At 44.3% G+C, this 26,239-nt stretch overlaps 1 protein-coding gene across 3 annotated transcripts in view; it reads left to right on the top strand.

Moving 5' to 3' along the window:
• NFKB1 (nuclear factor kappa B subunit 1) overlaps window positions 1-5,352 on the top strand; it is a 398,216-nt gene extending 392,864 nt beyond the window's left edge. For 2 of the 3 annotated variants that reach the window (XM_086961582.1, XM_086961581.1), the window contains exon 24: window positions 484-2,485. In XM_086961582.1, coding sequence (XP_086817708.1) covers window positions 484-656 — 173 coding nt within the window. In that variant the 3' untranslated portion in view covers window positions 657-2,485. Of the gene's footprint in view, window positions 1-483 lie in introns of all 3 variants that reach the window. The other variant, XM_086961580.1, reaches the window with a different exon arrangement.
• The last annotated feature ends 20,887 nt before the right edge of the window (window positions 5,353-26,239 follow it).

Raw genomic sequence — 26,239 nt, 5'->3', positions numbered from 1 at the left:
ACGAGCCGCGGTTGAGCTGTGCTCGTGACGGAGCGGTTCCGTCACGAACGCGCCCGCTCAATAGAATGCGCCGCGAAGGCGCGAAATTTGCGCCGCGAAGGCGCGAAATTTGCGCCGCGCAGGCGCGCCGAGCGGGCCATGACGGAACCGCTCCGTCATGAGCACAGCTCAACCGAGGCTCATGACGGAGCGGCTCCGTCATGAGCACACAAGGGGTTAATAGTGTCGGAAGGAAGAGAGGTTTAAATGTTCTCTAATTCTGCTTAAAAAAAATGTTTACATTCTGAACAAGGTGCAAAGACTGTTTTGACGAGTACCATTTTGTAGGCACTTGACCCCACTGGATGGTGTATTGGGTGGTGTACCTCTGCCTCCGTGATAATGGCAATCCAAGTTGTGAAATTCCCCACCCATTCCAAATACTATTTTGTGTGTATGTGGCGAGATCGTTTCATGTTTGTGTTTTTGTTTTTAACTTCTCAGGTGAAATGTATGTTCCTAAGGCCCAGGACGACAGCATGTGTGACAGTGGTGTGGAGACCTCTTTTCGGAGACTGAGCCTGTCCTATTCGGAGTCTCTGACGAGTGGGCCGAATGTGCAGAAGCCAAAGTTGCCACTGACTACGGAAAGGAGCGCAGTAACACACCCCTGCTGAGCCCATGAGACCGACCTCCCTGGAACCGACCATATCCGACGGGTGGATTGGCCACAACATATAAGAATAGCGCACTGACGCCCAATGCGCACGCTTACACTTTAACAAATCCGATCTCGAATCATGATTGGCGCTCAGCGAACCCGGGGCAGCTGTCCCGCAACATGGGTACACCTGTTTCTGGGCGCCTATAAGTCTGTGTCTACTGAGTTTTCACAATCTCCACAGCGCCTGGAAGGAAAGATGGCACCACAGTGGTGTCAACACTGAAAAATCTGGAAGGCTGAATGTGGACGTTTTTAATCAATCACCAAGATCTATTGACTTACAAATTTTAACAAGACAATTTCACCTAACAATTATTCTTGAGAACATATTTATTGAGCCACCTTGATTCTTGAATCTGATTGGTAGCTGTGTTGGTATCCATCTTTGTGTACATCTGCCACTCGTCACACTTTTAATTCTGATGCAGATTGTGGAATTTACTCGGACACAGAGGATAGTCCCAAGCTATAGGACCGCGTGCATATAGGTAACATTCGGTGAATGGCGGTTTTCAGTTTATTTCTGCTGCCAGCATATTTATTGACTTCTAATAGAGCAGCGACACCTACAGCCACACAAACAAGGACATACATGGCACCGGATACTACTATATGCATACATGCGGGTGGTATGTTACATCGGTTGGACTAACAATGCAATACATTTTTTTTGTCAAACAGAAGGAACAGCAGATATCATCTACATAATAATGTACAGAAAGCATATCTCGATCTGAAATAACGACGTGAAGCATACGATAATACCCGTTTCAGTAGAAATCCCTGCAATATAAGAAATTATTTTAAAACTAACATTTTGTATGTACAAACCCTAGGTCGAAAGGCTGCCCGTTTTGAAACAAATGTGTTATTTTGTGTTAAATCAGGAGATAGATAGGGTAGCCCTCACTCATTTTATATTTGTAGCTTAAACTATAGCATCGCCAAACTCTCACCATTTTACACAATACTGCCCCCCCAGAGGCAAAAAAGCAGGTCCATGGTGGCCCAGATAATCTTATATCGCCCTAATCTAAAAAACGTACCAAGTCGAATATAGAGTTAAGAATGAAATTCAAAGCCTCACCAATCGTCTTCAAAATCATCATGACAGTATTGCGGCCACCTTGCAGTCTACCAGATAAAAATATCAACACATACATTCACACCCGCCAATGGCGGCCAGGCTGCAAAGCAAAGCAGATTCCCTGTGCCCCTTTCCTAGCAATTCAAAACATAACAACAATTATAGAGAGTGGAAGGCGATTTTCTTTAGCATGACCACTTCAGAACGAGGTAAACGCTAGTGCATCAATCCCTCATTTTTACCAACAATTTAAACGGATCCATGGGCCCGATTCACAGAACTAATTTAAGACAAAATCCTAAACTTACTACCATTTTCGTATTCACAGAAGGCACTTACTCATTTTGGTATTCACAGAGGACACCTACTCATTTCGGTATTCACAGAAGTTAGGACTCCTAACTTTAGGACTCCAAAATGCCTTCTGTGAATACCAAAAGTCCTAAAGTTAGGATTTTTCTCAGTTTAGGAGTCGTAAAGTTTGCAGGAGGGTCGTAAAATGATCTGTGAAATGATTTTTTAAGGCATGTGGTCATTTGCGACCACCAGTGATTAGCTCTGGATACAGGACTGGTGGCCTTCAATGCTCAGTAGACCTCCGCCCTGCATCTGCATTCGACCATGGATTAAAAAAAATATGAATGCAGTGTGTGTCCATTAAAAGGAAGGACAGGCCTTGATTTAAAAAGAAAAAAGTATTCAGTTTGTGAAGACATCTGGGAAAAGAAGAAGTAGCACCGTGGGCCATTGTCGAAACTCCCCATGCTCCCCAAGGCCACTAGACACAAATACACAAAATTGCCAATCAGTTATACGACCCCAGATTAAAGACTGGTAACTGATCAATGGTTTGTATCACTAATTGCGGTCATAAACGATTGGTACACGCCTATGCGACTCATAATTATTTTCAATTTGGAAAGGGCAGAAAAAGTACTTTCACAAATTTGAAATTCTTTTCTTACACCTAAAAGGGCTTCATCACCTTGTAAGGGAATCACTAGCTTTGCAACCACAAAACAACTTTGTACATCAAGCTCTAATCATGTCATCACGAAGGTGAGGTCGCTTCCAGCCACAGCATTTTTAAATAGCATCATGTCCTTTGGCTTCCTGGCATGTGAAAAAAACAACCTAGGCAATTAACTATTAGCTTGTGAAATATAATAGTCGAGAGGCAAAGAAATAAGTGACATAAAAAGTTATTGCTTTTTATTGGTTCCGTAGAATTACCAAACAGAATATGCACATTAAAAAATACACATTGTTAAAAGAGTGTATAACTCACAGGGAGGAGCTACAACATCAACAATAAAATTCATAAATTCATACAATTACAAAAAGAAAAAGATTGATATTCAATATAAAGACACACAAGTGGCACAGTATTGTTATATAACAGAGATAACAATACTGTGCCACTTGTGTGTCTTTATATCGAATATCAATCTTTTTCTTTTTGTAATTGTATGAATTTATGAATTTTATTGTTGATGTTGTAGCTCCTCCCTGTGAGTTATACACTCTTTTAACAATGTGTATTTTTTAATGTGCATATTCTGTTTGTTAATTCTACGGAACCAATAAAAAGCAATAACTTTTTATGTCACTTATTTCTTTGCCTCTCCACTATTATATTTTACAAGCTAATAGTTAATAGCCTAGGTTGTTATTTTCACATGTCATGTCCCTGACCTGGGAATTATCTGTAATTGGTCAAACAGGGGGTCCTTGTTATTCTCACTTTGGCTTCCTTGCTCCATGGGTGATTAAATGCTCCACAAAAATGTTCGCCGCAGGAGACTTCCCTAAACCATGGAAATATATTATTTTGTTTGTGCTCATTTGAAAATAATGTAATTTCCTTCATACTCTGTGGACTTTGAGAAGACATTGCACCTTACCCTGGTATGTTGTCCAGTATGGCCGGAATCCAAGGCGCAAATACCCTTCCAGGGCAGCATTTTCCCTCAAGCGTTGGACTGTGGAACATTATACACTGATTAAGTGTGATTCTTGCTGCCTTCTGATCCTGTGCAAGATTTATTTTTGTAGTTTATTAATTTATTTATTCTGGAAATCATCACAGCTACATGTGGCTTGTGGAATTTATTCCAGGGCCAGACAGAAGATTAAAATGAGGACTCGCTCTGGCAGTAAATTGTTGAAAAGATTCTCACCTGCACACACTCCAACTTATGCTTATGCTTGTGTGAATGCTCATAGAACATAGTGCTGAGCAATGAGCTACGGGTAAATTACCTTCCATTAATTTGTGAATTTGCATATCCTTCATTAATCATCATACAGACACATCGACCAATGTACAGTTTATTTTGGCCCAGTTTATAATATTACAAGTCATCTTTGTAAATGTATTCACCATGCACCTGCCCGCTTCCATCTGATTCTGTAAGTGATAAAAATGTACTGCGATGGGGCTATATTTGCCATATGTGACAAAGTAAAACTACCTGGTAGAAGAACATGGTGCTTTAGTGCTGGATAGGCTGAGCTAAGCTACCCTGAAGAAGAAACGCACACTTTTCTTACATGTGCACACATGATTTGCTGCTGAAGAGAAAGAATGTATCCTAGGCTCTCAAAATTTTGAGTATTTCATGACTTATTCTTCAGCACTACTTGTAAAACATATAGATTAATTGCCAATATGTTTGAAAAGCTGTGCTGTAATATGAATTGCTTGGTCTCAATTTTAGAGAACATTTGGAGAGAGGGAGGGAAAACCGCCACACCACTACAGGGAGGACTGCTCTTACTCTCTGGGTGCAATATGATGCTGGTACTAAAACATTTCCGGGGCTGCTTTTAGATCCCTGTGCAGCTCTGCCTCCAGTACAAGAAAGTGGTAGTACCTGAGTAAGACTGTGTAAAGTCAACAACCCACTGACATGCATTCAGACTAGAATCAAAGACATGTTGAAATTGAATATCTTTTATAACTCAAAATGCTTTGAGAGTTATCAGATTCTACGGTACAATATGAGCATAGAGTCAATGTAGTTATGCAGATACAATTTGTTTAACAATAATACCTTCCAGCCAATTTAGTGTAAATTTCATTGAATATATTTAAAGCCACTGCAGCTTGTAGCACTCATTGTCCCTGCTGACGCTGCAGTACCAACACAGCTGCTAACCATCACACTTCTACAAATGTGACAATCCAGATTATTCGAGACCACTAAAGCTATAAGAATGGCTTGGGTGGCAGGTTTTAGTCATTTTTATTGTACATTGAAATATAAAACAACTGCTGTTGTGCTCATTTCAAAATTAGAAAGACAACGCCACCATGTGGCAGATGGTCATAAGTGCCAGTGCTGACAATTAAGTGCAGGTGCCCAGCACCGGAAGCCACCTACTCAAATTAAGATGAATGCCGGTGAATCCTAACCATTGCAAAATAATGTATTCCCCAGCGCCTTGTTTTATTACTGTAAATATGTTTTTTCTGTGTGTTTTCTGTTCAGGAGAAAATAATATGCCTTTTGAATAAGTATTTGTGTTTTACTTTTGTAATAAAATAAAAATCAAATCAGCATGTTTGACTTGTCATTGATCTTTTAGTTTTTTTTTCCTGTCTGTGATAGATGTGAATGCAGAAATGAGCAAAAAAAGTAATTTATAAGCATTAAACAATCCTCACAGATATTGCATTGTAGCTCTTAGTAACATAATTCATGTTAATAATTAAATGAAATAGTCACAGGTATGTTTACGTTTTATTAGAACATTGGAATGTTGGGAGTTCCATTGAAGACAATGGCGTGCTCCATGCTTTTACAGGCGGGTAAAGGCCCGCAAAACAACATTCCAATGTTGTTTTCAAAGGTCTCTCGGAGCCCGAGGGAATTTAAACCCCTCTAACTCCGAGAGCCCTTTGTTTAATTTGTTGGAACATTTTGCCCTCTAGTGGCAGAATGTTCTAATAGCCTTATAAACCTTTGTAGCTGGGCTATACCGGATATTAAAGTCCTGCTCCCTTGTTAAAGTCCCTTGCCTTCGGCTCAGGCCTTTAACGCTGGAGTGGGCCTTTAATAGCCGGTATAGCCTGCTACGGCGGGCTATAAGGCTAAATTAAAGCCCAACTGCCAATACTACCCTTCACTCAACCTCAACTGTATCACTTCACGAATTGTAATTGCCCAAAGTCAGATTTTGTAAAGATCTATTGTAATTTCCTACTGCGCTCATGTTCCACTCCCCTGTGCTTCACTTAATGCACAATATACATTTTAAGCGGGGTGCACACGCAAGTCCACAGACCATAGTGCGCAATCTTAGTTATTCAATGGAGGAAACTGATGAAACAAGATTATTCTATGATGCATCAAATTTTCTAGTTTCTATTTCAATACTAACATAATGATATGCAGTACTCGCACAGACATATATTTATCTTGCGTAGTGATGAGCTGCCGTGGTCATCGATTAACCAAGATGCCAACTGTACCGGAAGTGACGTCACACTCCGTTTGATGCCCCTGATGAAGTCACAGTATTGACTTCTCAAAACCTTCGCCCATCAACTGCCTCTTATGTGCTGCTCCGGGCAAGAAACTGAAGGGCGTGCTAACTAGAGAAAGTAAGAGGGCTTTAAAAATTATTTTTATTTTTTTGTTTCTGCTTTTGCCAGTATGGCCTCTGCCATTGGCGTAAAAAGGGTAATTGCAGGAGTACCAATACTCACGAGGTAGCAAGAGCTGTGGTAATGGTGAGAAATAAGAAAAGAAACCAAGAGGTATCTTGGTTTCAACAGAATAGTGTCTTAGCCCTGACTAAAACGCACAATTTCTGCTGCTTTTCTGAGGATTAAAAAAAAAATCTAAAAGAGGAAGTCGCATAATCTGCTATGTGAGTTATTCCGTAGGTCACTCTCATCCCTGAGAGCAATCTTTCATTTTTCCGACCTTTTTGAAGCCTTTGGGGGGCCAAAACTTAAAGGGATTAGTTGCGGATATTTTTGGCGCACGTGGTAACAGCGTGAACTCAGCTGAGGTTTTCGTGCTGGTACATTCCCTCACACCCCCGCGTTGTTGGTTTGATCAAGTGTTCCACCCAGATGAAATGTGGATGGAAACAAAGTTGCAGTGGAAACTCTGCAGCAGCGTTGACCTTTTCCTGAGTGTTTGATATGAGGGTTTTGATTCTAGTTGAAACGCTGTCGTGTAAATTAAAGGCCAGAATACTCTGTGGTAACTTGTGAAATTTTATCCAGACGTTGCATTGTGTATTCACTGTTTAGATCATATTCAATGAAGGAAGGGAAATCCTAGACATCACTCCAGGGGTAAGAGGAGTTTCATAGACTTTGTCTTGTAAGGAGCAGAGACACCAACTTCCACAGACTACCTGAAAGTAATTCCATTCAAGACGCTTTGGCCAACATGACTCCATTGGTATCCTTGAAGCCAAAGCTACTGATCTGAATGGACTGCAGTCACCAGAGAAGGAAGCAATCTTCCAATTGTTTGCAATCGGGAGGGGAGGATTGAAGCAGAGCACTACATTTCCCAGGCTCCGGAGCGTGGCACCCAAAATGCCTTCTATTATCAGGGCCACTGAAATTATGCGGCAGGGGAAAGCCAAATTACGCAGCAGACTTGAGTAAATAATGCTGCAAAAAAAGCCAAATTATTCGGCATAATGCAGCACTTTTATGATAGTATTATTTCATTATTTTGTCATTTTCAAACTTGTTAACATTGTCTGGGAATTGGTTGCACCTCGTTAGAACCATTTTAACACCCAAATATAGCAATAAGCAACAAACATATAACTAGTCAACATTTTCAAATGGCCTTTCACTGCACTGCAATCTGTTTTGCAAGTTTTTAGTAACTTTTGAACTGTTCGAGCCACAAAGACATTTTATTTAAATCTGCACATTATGCAGCAGATGATGGATTATTGTGTGGCAACCATGGCGAAACTACAACTATGGGAAAATGTCATCAGGCGCATAATCGCATAATTCCAGTGTCCCTGACTTTTATACAGTGATGGTAGTTACAACAGTCCTGAGGCACATTTTGGGAACAGTTTTTTTTTTCTCACACTGTATGCAATTAGTTTTATCTTCTGCGGAGCAATTCCAGAACAAGTGTATTTAGGGTTATACTCCTGCACCAATCAAACATATCTAATTGTTTTTAGAACAATGGAATGTTGGGAGCTCCATTGTAGACAATGAAGTGCTCCATGCTAATATGGGCCGGTAAAGGCCCGCAGAGCAACAATCCAATGTTTTTCAAAGGCCTCTTGGAGCTCAAGGGATTTAAATCCCCTCGAGCTTCGAGAAGCCTTTGTTTTATTTGTTAGAACATTCTGCTATCTAGTGGCAGAATGTTCTAATAGCCTCATAGCCCTTCGTAGCAGAGCTATCTATAAAAACCAGGGGGCATATTACCAAGCAATAGCGATAATTATCGCTATTGCTTGGTTAGAGACAAAAATTTACCGCAGCGCTGCGGCGGTTTTTACCGCAAATAAACCTTGGTATTACCAAGGTTTAACGCAAATGCGGTAAAAATCGCCGCAAAGCATGAATATCGCTGAAAAGTCCGCGATATTCATGCATTAGCGAGCTAATGCTCTTAGCCATGTTATCCACCTCCCATTGGATAACATGGCTAAGAACTGCTCAGGGCAGGTGTTAGCTTTTGGAGATATTCCCGCTTAGCGCGAATATCTCCAAAAGTTGGTAATAGGAGATAGCGATGTTAGAGACTGTTTTCAGTCTCTAACATCTTGGCACGCCCACTTTGCATCTCATTAGTGATAAATATCACTGACATGCAAAGTGGGGCCCAAGATGGTCGCTATCTCCTACTAGCTGTCGCTAACTGGTGTTAGCGGCAGCTAGATAATAGGGAGATAATTTTATCTCCGCTTTCTTGGCTTTTAAAGCCAAAAAAGCGGAGATAAACCCCCTTGATAATATGCCCCCCTGTCCCTTGTTAAAGTCCCTTGCCTTCAGTTCGGGCCTTTAACGCGGTAGAGGACCTTTAATAGCCGGTATAGCCCGCTAAAGCGGGCTATAAGGCTATATTACAGCACCCCTGACAGTGCTGATATAACACGTCTGCATCATACACCCAAGGGGAATAGATCCAGGTGTTTGGTCCAGTGTATTTGCAGAATCTGATATGAAGAGTTGAAGAAAGACTAGGTGCCAGATTTTCTATTTAGTCACGCAACTCAGAATCCAGATTTGCTGCTTTGCACATGGGGTTAAAAAGAGCAGGCCCTTTTTTATGAGAGTGGCCTGATGGGAGTGTCCTCCCCTGTCTGGTTCTCAAACAAGGCTGCCTTGCCTAACATACAGGCTCCCCCATGGTGCGGAGGTGAGTGTGTTCGGTGTAGCATGGGATTTTGTTATAATGAGGAATGGATTATAAAATAGGTAGGTTTATTAGCTTAGTTTTAGGTTACAGATAAAGGCCCTCCAAGAGCAGCATCCTGCTGCTTGGCCCTTCTCACTCCAACTGTGCACTCATCCAAGCACAAACACTCTCCACATTATAACTACTCACTCACTGGCTGAGCGGCAGGAACATCAAGACTGTGGGGAGAAAGCATAAGATAGCAAGTGCCCACAATACATTTGTTCTGGAGGTATACCCTTCCAGTAGAAATCCTTTTGCATAGACAAACATAAAATTCTCCCACAGCCAAGTAAGCGTTCGATGCAAAGACCAATTTGGCTATCTTAGTGGATCAGGCTTTGCATCAAACCCCATGGGTGTCTGTGCTGATCTGCCCCAGGTACGCCACCAGACTCAAAGTGGTGGAAAGCCAGTTTCGTGGTGTGAAAAGTGTGCCTTTCAAGCGTAAATCACCTTTTCCAGTGGATAATAAATCTCTTATGCTCATTTGCGTCCTTAGTAAATCTGAGCATAAGGTCAAAATCCTCAAAGCTTTTTTTCAGACCCAAAGAAATGCTGATTTGGGGGGGGGGGGAGCACACAGGTGGCCAGATTTACTAGTCTGCACGCACCACATGTCAGCAGCCACAAATGCTGTGCTGCGTGATAAGTTAGAGCAGGAGAGTGCCGTATTTAAAGAAACATGGCACTCTCCTCCCCTTCTTCCTAACTCCACGCAGAAATGTGCGGCCGTGCATCAAGGGCAGACTTTTGCACTATAGTGCAAGGGTGTCTGTGAGTCTAGCATAGCTTTTGTACTGGAAGGATACCCTACCAGTACTAAATACTATGCTTAGACTAACTTTGTGTGTGGGCTATACAGTGCAGCACACATGCCAAGTTGGAAAACCATTTCTCCTTCATAGTGCCTATCTGAAATGGGCGCTATTTTCTGACGCTAAACGTTGTGTACTTTATTAAGTAAATAGGGATTAGCGTCAGGAACCTTGGTGGTTGCATGGAAACACCCATGCATCACCCATGGCACGCCTTCTTGGCGGCTAAGGAATGCAAAGAGCGCTATGCAGTGCTTTGCGTTACTTTCAAGTGATTTTCCAGCATAAAACAGGTTTTACGCTGGAAAGTAAATAGGTGAAAAAAGATTTTGCGTCACTTTTGTGACGCAAACACAGCGTAAAAACTTAGTAAATAGACCCCTATGCTGTTATGCAACTTCACAAAAAATGAATTCGGCTCGCACACATTATCAAGCATGTCCACAAATTGAATTGCTCAAACACATCTGCACAATATGACAAAAATCTCCACTTGAGACCTGCCCTGGGGTTTGACAGGCAAAGGTCTGACATAGACAATAACGGGGACTCTAGCGGTCCAAACCTCTTGCAAATCCATCCGCCAGCCCCCTTGCGGGTACATCTTCTCCTGACACATGAAACGTGGGGAGAAGGGGTAGTGACCCGAATGCAATGCTTAATTTGTAAAACAAATGAAAAAGAAGCACATACCCTATCTTATTATCTCACTCTGACAGGTCCGCTTCCTTCATCCATGCGCCCTCATTTTGTAATGTTTCTACCTTCCTCCTTCGTTCTTGCTCGAGTCTAGGCCAAAGTCTGATGACAATAAATCTCGGGCCCCAAGATTGCTGCTGGTACCCGCCACCTGCAACCAAGGACATTAATTAAACACTGGGCGGTGTAATACAGCCAGGGCACATATGCTTGCAGGTACTTGCACGCCAACGCTCAAGCAGAGCGTCTATTTTAGCAGCTCTCAGATAAGTGATACATTGTGTGCTTTCATTCAGTAGGATACTTTAAATATTCTCCTTTCGATATCAGAATGTGAATTAGTAACGAAGCGCAGCGATTTACTAAAAGAAGCAAATGGATGTGAAGTGAGAAAAAACAGTCATTCACTGCCCTCTTGTGGGAACATTGAAAACGTACTGCAAAAAACGTGTTTGCTCCATTCTACAAAAGTAATTTAGAATATGTTATAGTCAGGGACACTGGAATTACCGTATGCGATTCTTCAGCTGTGGATTTGTTCGCATAATTATGGATTTGCCACATAATCCATCATCTGCTGCATAATCTGCGTATTAAAAAAAAAAGAAAAATTGTTTCTGGTTCAAACGGATAAAAAGTTACTGAAAACATGGTGATGTGTTCACGCTCAATGGAAGGCTCTTCCCAAAGTTTAATTGGTCACCTTTCATTTGCGTATTTCTACATTTGGGGGCATATTATCAAGACAAGCGATAAAATTATCGCCGTTTTAGCGGCAGAAAACTGCCGCTAAAACAGCGATAATGGACTTGATAATATGCTCTATGGAATTCCAATTGAAGCCCATGTTAGATGTCCTTCACATTTAACATTGGCTTCAATTGGAATTCCATTAAGCATATAATCGAGGCCATTATCGCCTTTTTAGCGGCAGTTTTCTGCCGATAAAACGGCGATAATTATATCTCCTGTCTTGATAATATGCCCTTTAGTTGTTAAACAAACACTAATGAGGTAAAAATGTTACCCAGGTAGTATTACCATGTGTAAAAATGTCAAAATAATGAATGAACACTATCAAAAAATGTTGCATTATGCCGCGTAATTTCCCTTTTCTTGCCACAGAATTTTGTTTTTTCCCTTGCCCTATAATTCCAGTGGCACTGGTTATAGTGTGCCAACAGAGATTTATATAATGCTGTATTGCCAGTTTGTTGGGTTCAGTTAAGTTCGCAGCCCGGTCTCAAGGATTCCATCATAGACTGGGATCGGTTTTCTGTCTCAGTCGGATTATCAATAGTGTGGTGAATAATTCATGCATGTGTTTGGCTGTAGGAGTGTTGTGATGGTATGTGCCAGAAATCTTTAGCAATTCGTTTATGTGCCATCTAAATGAGTGGTGTGACCTCTGACTAATTTGAGGTGTGTGTAGGAGGAAGTGCTGGCTCGCCGTGGGAGTGCTGCGGGGCGATGGGGCAGGGGAGGGGGGTGGATCTGCCATACAATGGACAGGATTTAGGTAAGTAATTAAATAAATAAAACAATTTACCTTACGGGCCTTGCATCTCAGAGTTGTCAGTGGGAGCAAACCCATACCCCAGAAATTCAGATATCCTCAAATGTAGACATCCCAATAGTTACCATAGATGGTTCACCCACAGATTAGTGTGTCGGTCAAGGCACCTCCCCAAACATCAGATTAGCATAGTTAAGCAATTTTAAAAGTAACAAGGACCACTGAATAACCAAGTTCTAGATCAATGACAAATTAAAGAGTTTTATTATAAAAATTAAGGATTAAACGGTACAGAATAATCAGCCTTATTCATGAAGGGGCCGTTTTGCGAGCCCCTAATAGCGAATCATAGCGATTCGCTATTAAGGACTCGCAAAACGGTAATCATGTAGGAATCGCATAATAAAATGCGATTCCTACTGATTCCTTATTTGCGATTAGCAAATTGCTAATCGCAAATAAGGAATAACTCGCCATTCATTCCTATGGGCCAAAAGGCCCATAGGAATGAATGGGGAGTATTCCTTATTTGCGATTAGCAATTAGCTAATCGCAAATAAGATTGCGATTTGAAGGGTGCCAGGGGTGTCCACAGGACACCCTGTAGCACCCCTCAAATGAAATTTCACACAGGTGTTGCACACACACATGTCCAAAGGACATGTGTGTGTGTAACATGCAACTCAGAAAAATGCATTTTTCTGAGTTTTCGCAATTTACCGCGAGGTCTGACCTCGCGGTAAATTGCGGCAAGAAATTGCGAATTCGCAAATTTAAATTGGATGTTGAATTGCATTTAAGGAATCTCTAATAGAGATTCCTTAAATGTAATTCCTCGCACATTTGCGACATCGCAATTAGCGATTTTTGCATTTGGGATGCTGAATCCCAAATGCAAAAATCGCACTCGCAAAGGGCCGGATTCTCAGAATCCGGCCCTTTGCGAGCCGATTTAGCCTTCATGAATAAGGCTGAATGTCACGAAGTCTCTCAAAATGAAGAGTTATACAGAGTAGGCAAAATCTGAAAATATTTTAAATCCCAAATGAACAGTAGAGTTGGAGAGAAATTGGACAGCATCCCTGGTGGAATAGATAGACTTCTGGGTCATTACCAATACCAAGGGGTTCTTGTACACAATTCTTGTATAGTAAATTTGTAAAACTGTAAAGTGAAGTGAGCAAAAGTATCAATTATGTAGCAAATCAGAACACAGAAATAATACATGTAATTGCACATACACATAAGCGCCATCCCAATCCGTAAGAAATTATTCAACACCCTCTATTCTAATGTTATCTGGAGATGTTCAAATGAATATGAAACATTAAATAATATAACTTTCAGCAAATTGATAGACTTGTGATCACAGCAGAAGGACCTTGACAAATATTACAAGTCATTAGGAAAAAGGAAAATTTCCTCAAAAGCAAAGTATACACAAGAGTGGAAATAAGCTACTATACCTCAGCTTGACTGAACAGCCCTTCCTTTCTTCATTCCGACATTCACCACGAACAGTTGTTTGTCCAGCTCTCATGTGTTGTCATGGTAGAACGACAATGCTCTTTTTGTGTCCAGCCGGTGAGGTTGCTCTTCTTCTGAGGGATGTGACAGAACGTAAAAAGTAGGCAGAGTGATGTATTGGCCTACGTGAAAGAGAGTTACCACTTTCTGTAGGAAGGAAGCTCTTGTATGAAGCACCAGTTAGTCTAAGTAGATGTTGAAGTAGAGAGGCTTGGATGATAAAGCCTGGAGAGCCCTGACCCTTCGGGCAGATGTTATAGCCACAAAAAAGGCTGTTTTGATGTTAAAGAGCCTGGGTGAGATAGCTCAAAATGAGCGCACATTTGAGAAGTGAGGATGAGATTCAGGTCCCACTGGGGCATAATGAAAGGGGAAGGTGGAAATAAATGTTGCAAACCTTTCAGGAACCTGTCTACCTCAGGGGATTTGAAGAGGGATGGCTGGTTAGGCAACTGCAAAACATAGCAGAGAGGTAGCCCTTTAGAGTGTCCAGAGCAGGGCCCTGCTGGGCAAGGGAAAAAATGAAAAGGAGAACATGAGAAAGGGGGTGGCAGAAAGGGGATCAATCTATTTTTCTGTACACGATACCAACAATTTTATCCAATCACAGGCATATACAGTCATGGTGGAGGGATGCCTGGGTTTCAAGATAACCTTACAGACTTTGGGAGGAAGGTCGAAAGCTGTCAACTGTTGCTGCTCAACCGCACGCAAGAAGGCGAAGAGTTGACAGGTTGGGTGGACGACCACCCCCTGCTGATGCAAAAGGAGATTCTCTTGAACAGGCAGCTTGATCGGAGGATCGATGGCCATGCTGAACAGCTTGGGATACCAAACTGTCAGTGTCCAGTCTGGAGCCACAAGGATGGTTGGTTCCTGATCTTCTTGAGAACTCTGGGCACAAGTGGAATGGGCAGAAAGGCATACACAAGGCCTGAGCACTTAATAAGAAAGCGTCTCAGAGAGAGAGCTCCCTTGTATCTTTCAGAATTTCTGTCTATGGTGCTTTCCTTATTGTTTTTTTCCCCATTCATTTGTATCCAAAGAATTAATGTGTGACATTACAGTTGTACATATAGTTGTGAGTGTGTGTTGTGTGTGAGAGAATGAGTGATGATTGGAAATGTTGATCAACTTGGTATGTTAGGATGTTTTTTCACTTACTTTGTTTGTAATCATTGTGATATCAATGTTTGTTTTAAGAAAATGTCATTTTTATGAATAGTGGTCCTTGTATTGTTTGTGTTCGAAATTGTGACATTTTTTGGTAAACTTTGAACCAACTTATTCGTTTCTAAAATCAATTACAGAAATAAAAAAGATTGAATTCATGGACTGTGTCACTGCCCCGCACTCAGTTTAATTCTTTGCGCGTAGGGAATTTCTTCCAAATTGCAATTGCAGTACTGGCTTTCTGGTTGTTTAATTGCCTTGGTATTTAGAGCCTGGTGTGTCGGCAGGATGCTTCTGATGCACATTCCATCTTTATTAGATCCCGTTTCCTGCCAACGCGGTTGTAAATTCCTTTTGTAGTGTTTTGATTTTCTGACTTCTGATATTTGACAAATACAAAAACCACAGTTGATGGACAGAATGCAGAACAATGTCATACATTCACCCCAGTACAGAGATCTGGGTCTAAATCCATCGTTTTTTTGCACTCCACAACACCCCAGTTCAGACATGGCCATATGCAAATCAGTCTGACCCTGTGCCTCATGGGAACAGTCCAGCCCGAACTGCTAAGCCATGCCTTCCCTGGACCGGAAACAAGTTTCCGAGGACCGGTTTCTGGCATTCCAGCCGTCTTCAGCCTGGCTTGCTTGAATCCAGTGGTGTGGAGAGCATGGGACTCACGTCTGAGCATACCCATCCCACTCGGGTTGACAAATGCAAAAACCACAGTTGATGGACAGAATGCAGAACAATGTCATACATTCACCCCAGTACAGAGATCTGGGCCTAAATCCATCGTTTTTTTGCACTCCACACCACCCCAGTTCAGACATGGCCATATGCAAATCAGTCTGACCCTGTGCCTCATGGGAGCAGTCCAGCCCTATCTGCCAAGCCATGCCTACCCTGGATCGGAAACAAGCTTCTGAGGACCGGTTTCTGGCATTCCAGCCGTCTTCAGCCCGGCTTGCTTGAACCCAGGTGTGGAGACCGTGGGACTCACGTCTGAGCATACCCATCCCACTCATGGCTTGGCAGTTCGGGCTGGACTGTTCCCATGAGGCACAGGGTCAGACTGATTTGCATATGGCCATGTCTGAACTGGGGTGGTGTGGAGTGCAAAAAAAGATGGATTTAGGCCCAGATCTCTGTACTGGGGTGAATGTATGACATTGTTCTGCATTCTGTCCATCAACTGTGGTTTTTGCATTCTGCTATTTGACAGTATACCAGATTGTGTTCATTTGAAACTGTCTGAATTAAGTTATCATCTTTTTAATTTTCTCTTTTGTTTCTTCTTTCTTTCATTCCTTCTTTTTTCTATTGCCTTTTCCCTTTCTTTTTCCATTCCTGCCTTCTTCCATTCTTTTGTCTTCTTCTTCCCTTCTCTCTCCCTCTTTCTTTCTCTCCTCTTCTTTTCCTTCCCTTGTTTTCTTCCTTGATTCTTTTTTCTTTCCTTTTTTCATTTATTCTTTCTTTCTCTTCCCTTCTTTCTTTTGTTTTTACTTCTCTTGACTTCTTTCATTCTTGTCTTTAACTACTTCTTTCCATCTCTTTCCTTCTTTTTCTTTACTTCTCTTTAATTCTCTTTCCTTCTCTTTTACCTCTTTCTTCATTTCTTCCTCCTTTTCTTTTCTTTCTTTTTTTCTTGCCTTCTTTCTTGTTTGACTGCTTTCCTCCCTGCTTTCTTTTTTCTTAATTTTTTTTCTGGCATTCCATCACTTTCATTCCTTTTTTCTTTATATCTCTTTCCTTCTTTCTTGTCTTTTTTCACATCTTCTTTCTTCTCACCTCCTTTTTTCTTGCCTGCCTTTTTTCCTTGTTTCCTTCTCTGTCCTTCGCAAAGGCAAGAGGCTTGCAGACAGTGCCAGACTGATTGACTGTTAAAGTAGTTCCCTTCAGTGTGTGTTGTCTTTATACCAAAAAAACATTTTGCCTTTAGCAAATAATATAGTTTTGAAAAAACCATGACAAAACAAGAATTGCCAGAAGGTTGGCAGCTAACACCAGAACTATTGCTTGTGCAAATGCTTGTTTTAAGAGTGAAAATAATCCATTCCCTTCGTTCACCTCTTTGTCTATCAAAAGCTTTTTCTGCAAGCCATTCAGGTTAAAATGATCCCTAAGGCTTGTTGGTCTATCTATTTACCTTAGACAAATGGACTATCTTCTGCCACATACAGTTTCCTTAAAGCGTTCCTGTTCTTAAATTCAAATGAAATAAATCTATATTGAATCACCGGATGGGATCTCCAGTGAAGCTATCTGCCTTAATCCCCAACGTCAGTAACTCCTGTCCTAAAGCTCCTATAACATGAGGGTGTGGGCAAGCCGCCGACTATAATGGTCATGCAGAGTTGAAGCTCCGTCAGCCATCCCGCGAATCCGTCCCGCTTGGGGCATGTAACGCAGCTGCACTGGCACAGATATTAAGATAAGAAGGCCTGAACATGGTGCATGACGGATCCGTGGCATTTCGCTTGGCGGGATACCATAAAGAGCAGAAGCACTGATGAAGGAAGGCAGGGCTGAGCTGCAGCCTACTCCGGACCTGTGTCGGTGCCAGTGTGGAGGAGCAGCGCATTGGTTGTGCCCCACCCGTGATCCATACACGGGTCTGAGACACCTGCAGTGAGGAGACAAGCAACGAGGAGCTGTGAGGAGTTGCCGCTGTGGCCGTAGAAGCGGACCACCTAATAGAGACGCCCCGGCTGACGGAGGGTTTTGACAGCCGGCCGAGGCCTAAGGAGGGCTGTGCATTGCTGGGGTGTGGCACACTGGACCGGAGTGCGACGAACATCATTGCCGGCAGACGGTTTGGGCGGTGAGCTCTGACAAGGTAGGAGATATTGAACCCCAACTTGCGGGCAGAAATGGACTGGTCTGAGGCCAAACACAGTCCAATGGGGCCTGTAGATTGGCCTGGCATGTGAGACACACTGGGTACCGCTTTGTGCCCCTTCCCGCCTTTGAGCGCAGACCCCTGAGAACTTGAAGCTTGGATAACTGCTTGGTGGAGAAACGGAGAGGAGAAGCGCTGGGTTAGAGGAGCGGGAGATTGGATCACATTCTTTGCAGGTGACAGCATAACTTACCTTATCCCAGTGTCTGCCTGTGGGGAGTCGTGTTCGGGATTATAGTGCTGAGACCTGGGGCTACGCAGCGGGACAATGGCAGCGATCCCCTGCTTGGCAGTGACAAAAGCTGACCTTGGCACCCACATGCGAGACAATATGGCTAAAAAAAGACGCTAAGCAGCGTAAACTATCCTTCAACGCCGTAAAAGAAAAAACAGCAACATCTCGCACTGAAGAAGTTGAGGACTCTGCCTCAGAACTAGGTGGGGAGGTGGAACAGTTGATTGCAGAAGTGCTTCTGAAAGAACTGTGCAGTGGCTTTAAGGAACTAGATGGCAAGTTTGACATGCTCGACAAGAGGCTGGACAAAATGCACGAGCAGCTTGATAGCCATGAGGGGGGACTAGATGTAGTGAGAGCAGAATGTCAGACCTGGAGGACGGAACGGCACAGATTACAAAAAAGCGTGGAATAGCTGGAGAGACATGTCAAGACACTAGCCATGAAGAGTGAAGATTTGGAGGCGAGAGGAGGAGAAACAACTTACGCATTCTCGGGGAGCCAGAGGCTACCAATAGGGGCGTATGGACCAGTTTGTCGAGAGATTACTAATAGAACTGTTTGGCGCAGAGTCCTTCACCGCAACTTCCATTGTAGAACGTGCTCATCGAATTCTGAGACCGTGTCCCAATCCTGGCCTCCCGCCTTGACCCATTATTGCGAGGCTGTTAAACTTCAGGGACCGAAACACTGCTCTAATATTGGTGAGAGAAAACATACCTTTAAAAGGGCAGGGATCTACACTATACTTATTCCCAGACTTCACCATAATGGTGCAGGAGGCTGTCAGGTTCTACTGCTTCACACACAGGCGGAAGATTACCCCTTTAAGACTCTGTGTGCTGTCAGGGGGGTGGAGGAGCATTATCCTCTGACATCAGCGCGAGTGTTCCTATCGGGAAAGGTGGTGACGGAGAAAGAGGAAGAGGATTCCGGGTCAGAAAAGAGCACAAAGAGAGAAACTGGAGAACCGAGGGAGGAAGCAACGGAGTGCAAGAGCCGTTGAGGGTTTCCAGCACAGCTGTTCGAAGCCGATGTTCAGGAGACAGGAGAAAGGCCATCGTGACCACTTGCCTCCCCACCACTCTACTGGAGGAGCGTGGCTGGACAAGGTACGGCGCCACATACAAGGGTTCTTGGGTCACTGGGTGGGAATGGGAGGCCCCTAGAGGGAGGCACCAATACAACAAAACTGTACCTGTATTGGAAAAATAAAAGCCACTCACTTCAAGTACATCCTTGCCTATGGGTTCTCTGTTCGTAGCCTAGAGTGCTGGGCCCTGGGGTCGCATTGCGACAGAGGCGCAATGTAAATATGAAGGGTAGGCAACACTCCGCAATCTTTGACTAATGCTCTACCCGGCCCAATTGCGGGTGAACGTAAATGGAACAGTGCGCATGTTTGACAACCCCACGGACCTTTTCAGAAACCCAGCAAAGCAATCAGCGAGGATCATTAGGGGTTTGCAGCCAGAGATCCATTCTATGGCACGTATGGACTTATTTCTGACTAGATGAATGCAGGGGCCAATACAAATTGCTCACAGGCCTGCAGATAAGCTTGGCATGATTCTATATACTGGGACACATGATTGATGATGTAAGGGATTGGGTATACTGCATAATAGTGCAGCTGCTGTCCAAAGAATGGAAAAACAGTAACGGCTCATATTTCAAGATGCGGAGACTGACGTGGTGTTGCCACACCCCCAGTGAAGTACACATTATAGAGAAAGGGTTGGCATTGGGAAGTTAAGCAATTATTCTGTTTTGGGAGAGTGCTGGGTGGACAGCCGCTCAGCATGGGTGGGGGGAGGGAGCAGGGAAGATTCAACAATCAATATGTCCTAAAAAGGGAATGGGACATATCTCCGATATGGGTGCAACAGTGTCAAGAAAGATTACATTTCAAGGTGATACCACTGTGTGAGGTACACAAAGACAGCGGCTAATATTAAGGCATTTGCAGACATAGCGTTCATGTCATGGAACATTAGGGGACTCAACAACTCGCGTAAATGCAGGAAAGTTGTACAGTACATGCGCAGGCATGCAGTGGATGTAATGTTCCTACAGGAAACAATCTGGGCGCCCACACACTCATCCTCATTTTCCTCCATATGGGGAAAAGAAAGGTTTTTCGCTAGCAACAGTTCATACTTTCGTGAGGTAGCCATATTGGTATGCAAGAATTTACCCTTCCAGTATTTAAGTACAGTAGCAGACCCAGGGGGATGTTATCTATTGGTCTTGAGGCTGATGTTGGGACACCACCTATTACTGGCCACTGTATATGCACCGAATGTGGACGACCCATAATTTTTTCACAAATTGCAGACACATATTGCTTTACAAGATGCAGATCACATTTTAATGGGGGGGGGGGGGGAGACCTGAAAATAGTGCTGGACCCAACGCTCAACAGCACAGCAAGAGTATCAATTACTAAACCCTACTCCCGTGCGGTACTGGCGGAAATGTGTGAGCAGTATACAGTGCATGATGGGTGGCACCTACAACATCCCACTGAACTTGCTTACACAAACTACTCAGCCCAGTACAACTCATGGACGAGGTTAGATAACTCGTTGTCCCATACCACAAACCCCTGGGTGCAAAATGTAAAGCATTTGCCCCGTATGTTGTCTGACCACTCCCCTGTGGTCTTGTCTATGCGCATATTGGGTGCGGGGGCAATATAGGCAGTGGTGATTTCCAGAGAGGGCACTGATGGATTCAGTCTTCAAGGGTGAACTTGGACAGGTGATAACTGAATACCTTGAGAACAATGCAGGGTCAGTTTCGACACAGGCCACACTATGGGAGGCATTTAAAGCGTACATGAGGGGGGTATACATTTCCAAGGGCACAGGGATACTAAAAGATCTCCATTGTACACTTACCAGGCTCGAGAATGAGTTCTTGCAGCTGGACCAGGGTCAGGCTGACAGGGCAATTCAGGACTATTTGCCTAGGAGGGTGGCCTTGAAGGTGAAGTATCAAGAAGAGGCAGTGAGAGAAGCTCACAATCTGGGTAAATATGCCACAGCTAGGAGGTACGGGGTAGGGGAGAGGCCAGGACGCACCCTAGTACGGTTGCTACAACCACCATGCGAACAGTCCTACATACCTGGCCTGCGAGGAAAGCAGGATGAATATATAGCCGACATGCCCAAGCAAATAATTGATTAGATACTACACTGACTTGTATACTACTAGGAGCACAGGAGGGAAGGGTGACATCGCCAGCTACCTGGAAGAAATATCAAAGGTTTGGCTGACATCTGCACAGCAACAATTTCTGAGTGAGCTCTTCACTTTTGAGGAGCTCAAGCAATCAATAGAAGACATGGGCGGGAATAAAGTCCCAGGAGCAGATGGGTTTACTGGTGCCTTCTAGAAGTCCTATAAAGAACAATTGGCACCAGACCTATTGGAAATGTATGTGGAGGCACAACAGGAGGGGATACTCCCCCCCCCCCCCCCACACAAAGCTGGAAGCTGGTTTTGTGCTACTGCTCAAACCTGGGAAGGATCTTATATACTGCGGCTCTTACAGACCGTTTTCATTGGTACATTTTGATACAAAAATACTGGCTAAAATGGTGGCGACTAGACTTGCGCTATTGCTAGGACAAATATTATCACCAGCACAGTCTGGGTTTATCCCACACGGGTCCACTGCATTAAATCTTTGCACGTTTTTTTCAATTCTGCATAGAATAGCACCTATGATGCCGGCAATGGCGGCTCTGCTGGATGCAGAGAAAGCCTTTGGTTTTCTTGAGAGACCCTTTCTTCGGGCAGGGCTGTATAAATTGGGTTGCCCAGCGGGGTTCACATCACTTAATACCCTTCTGTATACCCAACCCACAGCGTGCATAAGAGTAAATGGCACAATAACCTGTTCACTTAACATAATGTGTGTACTAGGCAAGGTTGCCCACTTTCAACGCTCCAGTTTATTATAGCAATGGACCCACTGGTAAGGCAGCTTCATAAAAACCATCTGCATAAGGGATTGCAGTTTAAAACTGGTCCGGTGTTGGTGACATTGTATGTGGATGACATCATACTATACATCAAGCACTCTGCTGAAAATCTGGCGCCTCTGCTACCTGAAGTCACACGTTTCGGGGAACTATTGGGATTGCATATCAATTGGCAAAAACCTCTAGCATTTCCCCTGACAACAATATGAGACTGCACATGCGAAGGGTCCCGATGACATGGTGTGACACAGAGACTCGTTACCTAGAAATCATACTGCACAAGGAGAGGATCTAATATTATGATTAAACTATGGCCCGGCAATGGAGAATTTAAACACCAAAATAGACTGGTGGATGGGGCTGCCGTTGTCAATGGCTGGCCGAATAGCTGTAATGAAAATAATAGTATTACAACAGTTTCTGTATGTTTTTAATAATATCCCTATACCCCTCACTAACGCATTCTTTACACAGCTACACGGATGTTGCGGCTGATATGAGGAGGGAGGCAACCACGAATTTGGTGGGACACCTTGGTTCTTCCATATGAAAAAGGAGGGGTTGGAGTCCCAAACATTCAGCTGTACTATCTAGCGGCACAATGTAGTAATACATGGCATTGGTATCACCCAGATGCCAGAATACCATACGCCAAACCTGAGGCTGACCTGCCTGCCCCAGTACCAGTACGGGGGCTCCTACCTGCGGGGGTTTCCACAAGACAAAGACGACATTCAAACGGTATCCAACACCTGCTGGGCTTGGAGGAAGCTACTGCGAGTAACAGGGGGCACTGAGCTGTATGCATAAAGGATTTCTCTGATAGATAAACCCTGGTTGCCTATCACATCAGAACCACTAGTAAAGCTTACAATGTGGCGGTATGGACTGTACACATTTGGGAATGCATTTCCCGGGGGTCACATTTACTCATGCACTGAGGATAGTCGCTTTGCTGATGCCCCTCACTGTTAATGTGTTATGTTAAAAAATGTTATACCGTGCTCGGTCACCGGACAGTTTCATGGCGCTCATAACAAATGCGGAGGGCAGGAGCGGGGATTACTCAAATGCTGATTGGAAGAGGAACGTTTTCAACATCCTACGAAACCAGTCGTAGGTAGGGCAGTGTCGGAAGGCAGACGGAAGGGAATTCCAGGTTTTGGGGGCCAAAAATGAAAAACTGAGACCACCGTGTTTTTTGCGTTTAATTTTAGGGATAACTAAAAGGTTGTGTGAGGTGGAGCGGAGATCTCTCGAGGGAACATATCGCTCCAGACTAGAAGAAGTAAAAACAGGAGCTAGATCAGACAGGGCTTTGAATATCGTGCAGCCAAGTTTGAAAGTGCAGCGCTTAGCCACCGGGAGCCAATGCAGGCTCCGCAACAGCGGTGAAACGTGCTGATGCCTAGGCTGATGGTAGATCAAGGGGGCTGCCTGATTTTGCACCAACTGCAACCTGTGAAGATGGTATGCGGGGATTCCCACATACAGGGTGTTGGCATAGTCAATTCTCGACATAACGAGGGGCATGATGACAAGGATAAGTGCATCTCTGGTGAGGAATCTACTGATTTTACGTATCCTGCGCAGGTGGAAAAAGCAGGATGACGTGACAGCACTAATCTGGGGTCTCATAGATAGGTCACTGGAGATGACTACGCCATGACTCTTCACAGAGTTGACAGGGCAAGGAGCAAGCCCTAGTGAGGGAGGCCAAAAGCTGTCGTTCCATGGGTTGGCTGCCCCGCCCACCAGCACAAGCTCGGTGGGATTTAATTTAAGCTGGCTGTGGTACATTAATTTCGATATCTCAAGCATGGTAGTTTGGAAGCTAGTGCAGGAGGAAAGGGAGGTGTCAATAGGGAAAATTAACTGCAAGTCATCCGCCTAATTAAAAATTGTAGCCGCGGATTTATGGAGGGAAGCTATTAGGGGCTGCATGTACAAATTAAATAACAAAGGGGATAGAGTGGAGCCCTGTGGTACTCCGCAGGATAGGGGGGAATAGGAGGCGGAGAAGGTAGACAGGTGCACAGCCTGGGAACGCTTATCCAAAAAAGATCTCACCCAGTCAAGGGCTACGCCCTGAATGCCGGCATTTTTGACACGGTCGATCAAAATTGCATGATCGACCGTGTCAAAGGCCGCCGACAGGTCCAGCAAGACAAGAGCTTGGGAGATGTTATTGTCGGCGCCCCTTCTGAGGGTGTCCATCACAGCCACAATGACCGCCTCGGTGGAGTGAAGTGGGCGGAAACCGGCTTGCTGGGCCTCCAAAAAAGACGAGCTCTTAATGAAAGCACTCAGGCAGCGAGTGACATATGTCTCCAGAATTTTCCCCAGATAGGGGAGAAGGGAGATAGGTCTATAATTGCTCAAGATCGTAGGGTCGGCATTGGTCTTTTTTAGGATTGGTATCACAATTGCCTGTTTAAAGGAGTCTGGGACCACCCCCGTTGCCAGCGAGTTGTTAAGCAGTGCCAGTGGAGGGTCAGGGCAAGCCAGGAAGACTTCCTTAAGGACTTGGGGGGGGGGGGGCAGAGCTCACTTTGTGCAGTAACGAATGAAACTCCCCTAGGGAGATCGGAGGAAAAATGTCCAGGCAGAAGGATTTCTGGGAGGTAAAGGAGGAGGGGAAGAGGATGAAGGCGGGGGGATATTGTTCTTGATAGTGATGATTTTGTCAATGAAAAAAGTATTGAGTGAGTCGCACAGAGCCTGTGTGGGTAGAGGTTGAGGAGTAACACGGTCTGGCAGAGAGAGCTCATTCACTATGGAGAAGATATCCTTTGTCTTGGAAGCAGACTCCAAAAACTTTTGGGAAAAGTAAGTTGTTTTGGCCAATAGGATGGATTTTTTGTAGGGTTTCAGAAAGTCCACAAACTCAGTTTTGAGTTGTTGGCCGTAATTACGCCTCCAGCAGCGCTCAGCCTGGCGTAAAGCTAATTTGTCCAGCTTTAATTGATCTGTAAACCACCGCTGAGCGTCGTGGGGGCGCATAGTTTTAATAGTTTTTAGAGGGGCGACAGTATTACAGGCGGACAGCAGCCATTGTTCAAGGAGGAAGGCCTGGCGAGTCACCAGGGCGGAGGTTGGAGGGACTGCAGAGGCTGGTAGAGAATGTAGTTCCACCAGGTTGGCTCCCTTCCAGTTCCGAGCGGTGAAATTGGTCGTAGGGATGGGGCGACTGGGAGTAGTCAAATTAAGGGAAAAGGAAATAAAACAGTGATCGGACCAGGAGCAAGGAGTCACTATAGGGGGCGAAATTTCGAGATTGGCCGCCCACACTTGGTCTAGAATGTGGCCTTTACAATGAGTGGGTGTTTTAATATATTGATGACAGTACAGGCCTGATAGGAGGTCAGAAAATTCCTCCGAGTGACGGCTTTCCCGGGGGTCAGAGGGCCAGTAGTTGAAGTCTCCAATAATGGTAACCTTAGCATGGTTAATGATAAGTTGGGAAATGAGGTCACATAACTGTTGAGGAAAGGAAGGCATATGGTCAGGGGGTCTATACACAAGAACAACGATAAAAGAGGACCTGGAAGAGGTGAATTTGACAATGAGACTTTCCGTTTTAGGGATCACAGCACAATCTAAGGTTGTAAAAGGGTACTGGGAGCGGATGATGGCTGCCACCCCGCCACCGGCTTGCCCAGCTGGTCGATTGGATTGCAGGATGTAATAGCCCGCGGGGATAGCAGCAAGAATGTCAGGGATTGAATCCTCAGTCAGCCAAGTTTCTGATAAGAGGAGAATATCCACGGCTCTATCCTCTAGCAGTTGAAAAATTTCAAGCTGGTGTTTCACCATTGACCGGGTATTGAGGTATATCACGGTCAATGGAGTGGCAAGGGAGGGTGGACGGTTTTCGGCGAGAAGGTTTCTGCTCAGTGCAAAGGGAAGGAGTCTCTAAGACAAGGGTATCCGGGGAAACAAAAATACCACAGTCCAGGGCAGCCCTTGTAGCGCGGGCCTGTAAGGGCACCGAGCGGCGAAGCATTAAAAGGTCAGCGGAAGAATAGATAAAGGGTTGGGCATTGTGGCTGGCCCCGGGTCCCGGTCGGCCGCGGACGGGCGCAGACAAGCTTAATTAAAGCGCAACTACGGCGCGAAGTCGGCGCTCCCGCTGCGCTCGTCTGCTGCGCGTCCGCCAGGCCACCATTTTATAC

Source organism: Lissotriton vulgaris, chromosome 3_1, assembly GCF_964263255.1.
Source record: "Lissotriton vulgaris chromosome 3_1, aLisVul1.2, whole genome shotgun sequence".
In the NCBI taxonomy this organism is placed as follows: Eukaryota; Metazoa; Chordata; class Amphibia; order Caudata; family Salamandridae; genus Lissotriton; species Lissotriton vulgaris.
Note: the sequence above shows the minus strand (reverse complement) of the source record. Positions and strands in the feature narration are given on the sequence as shown.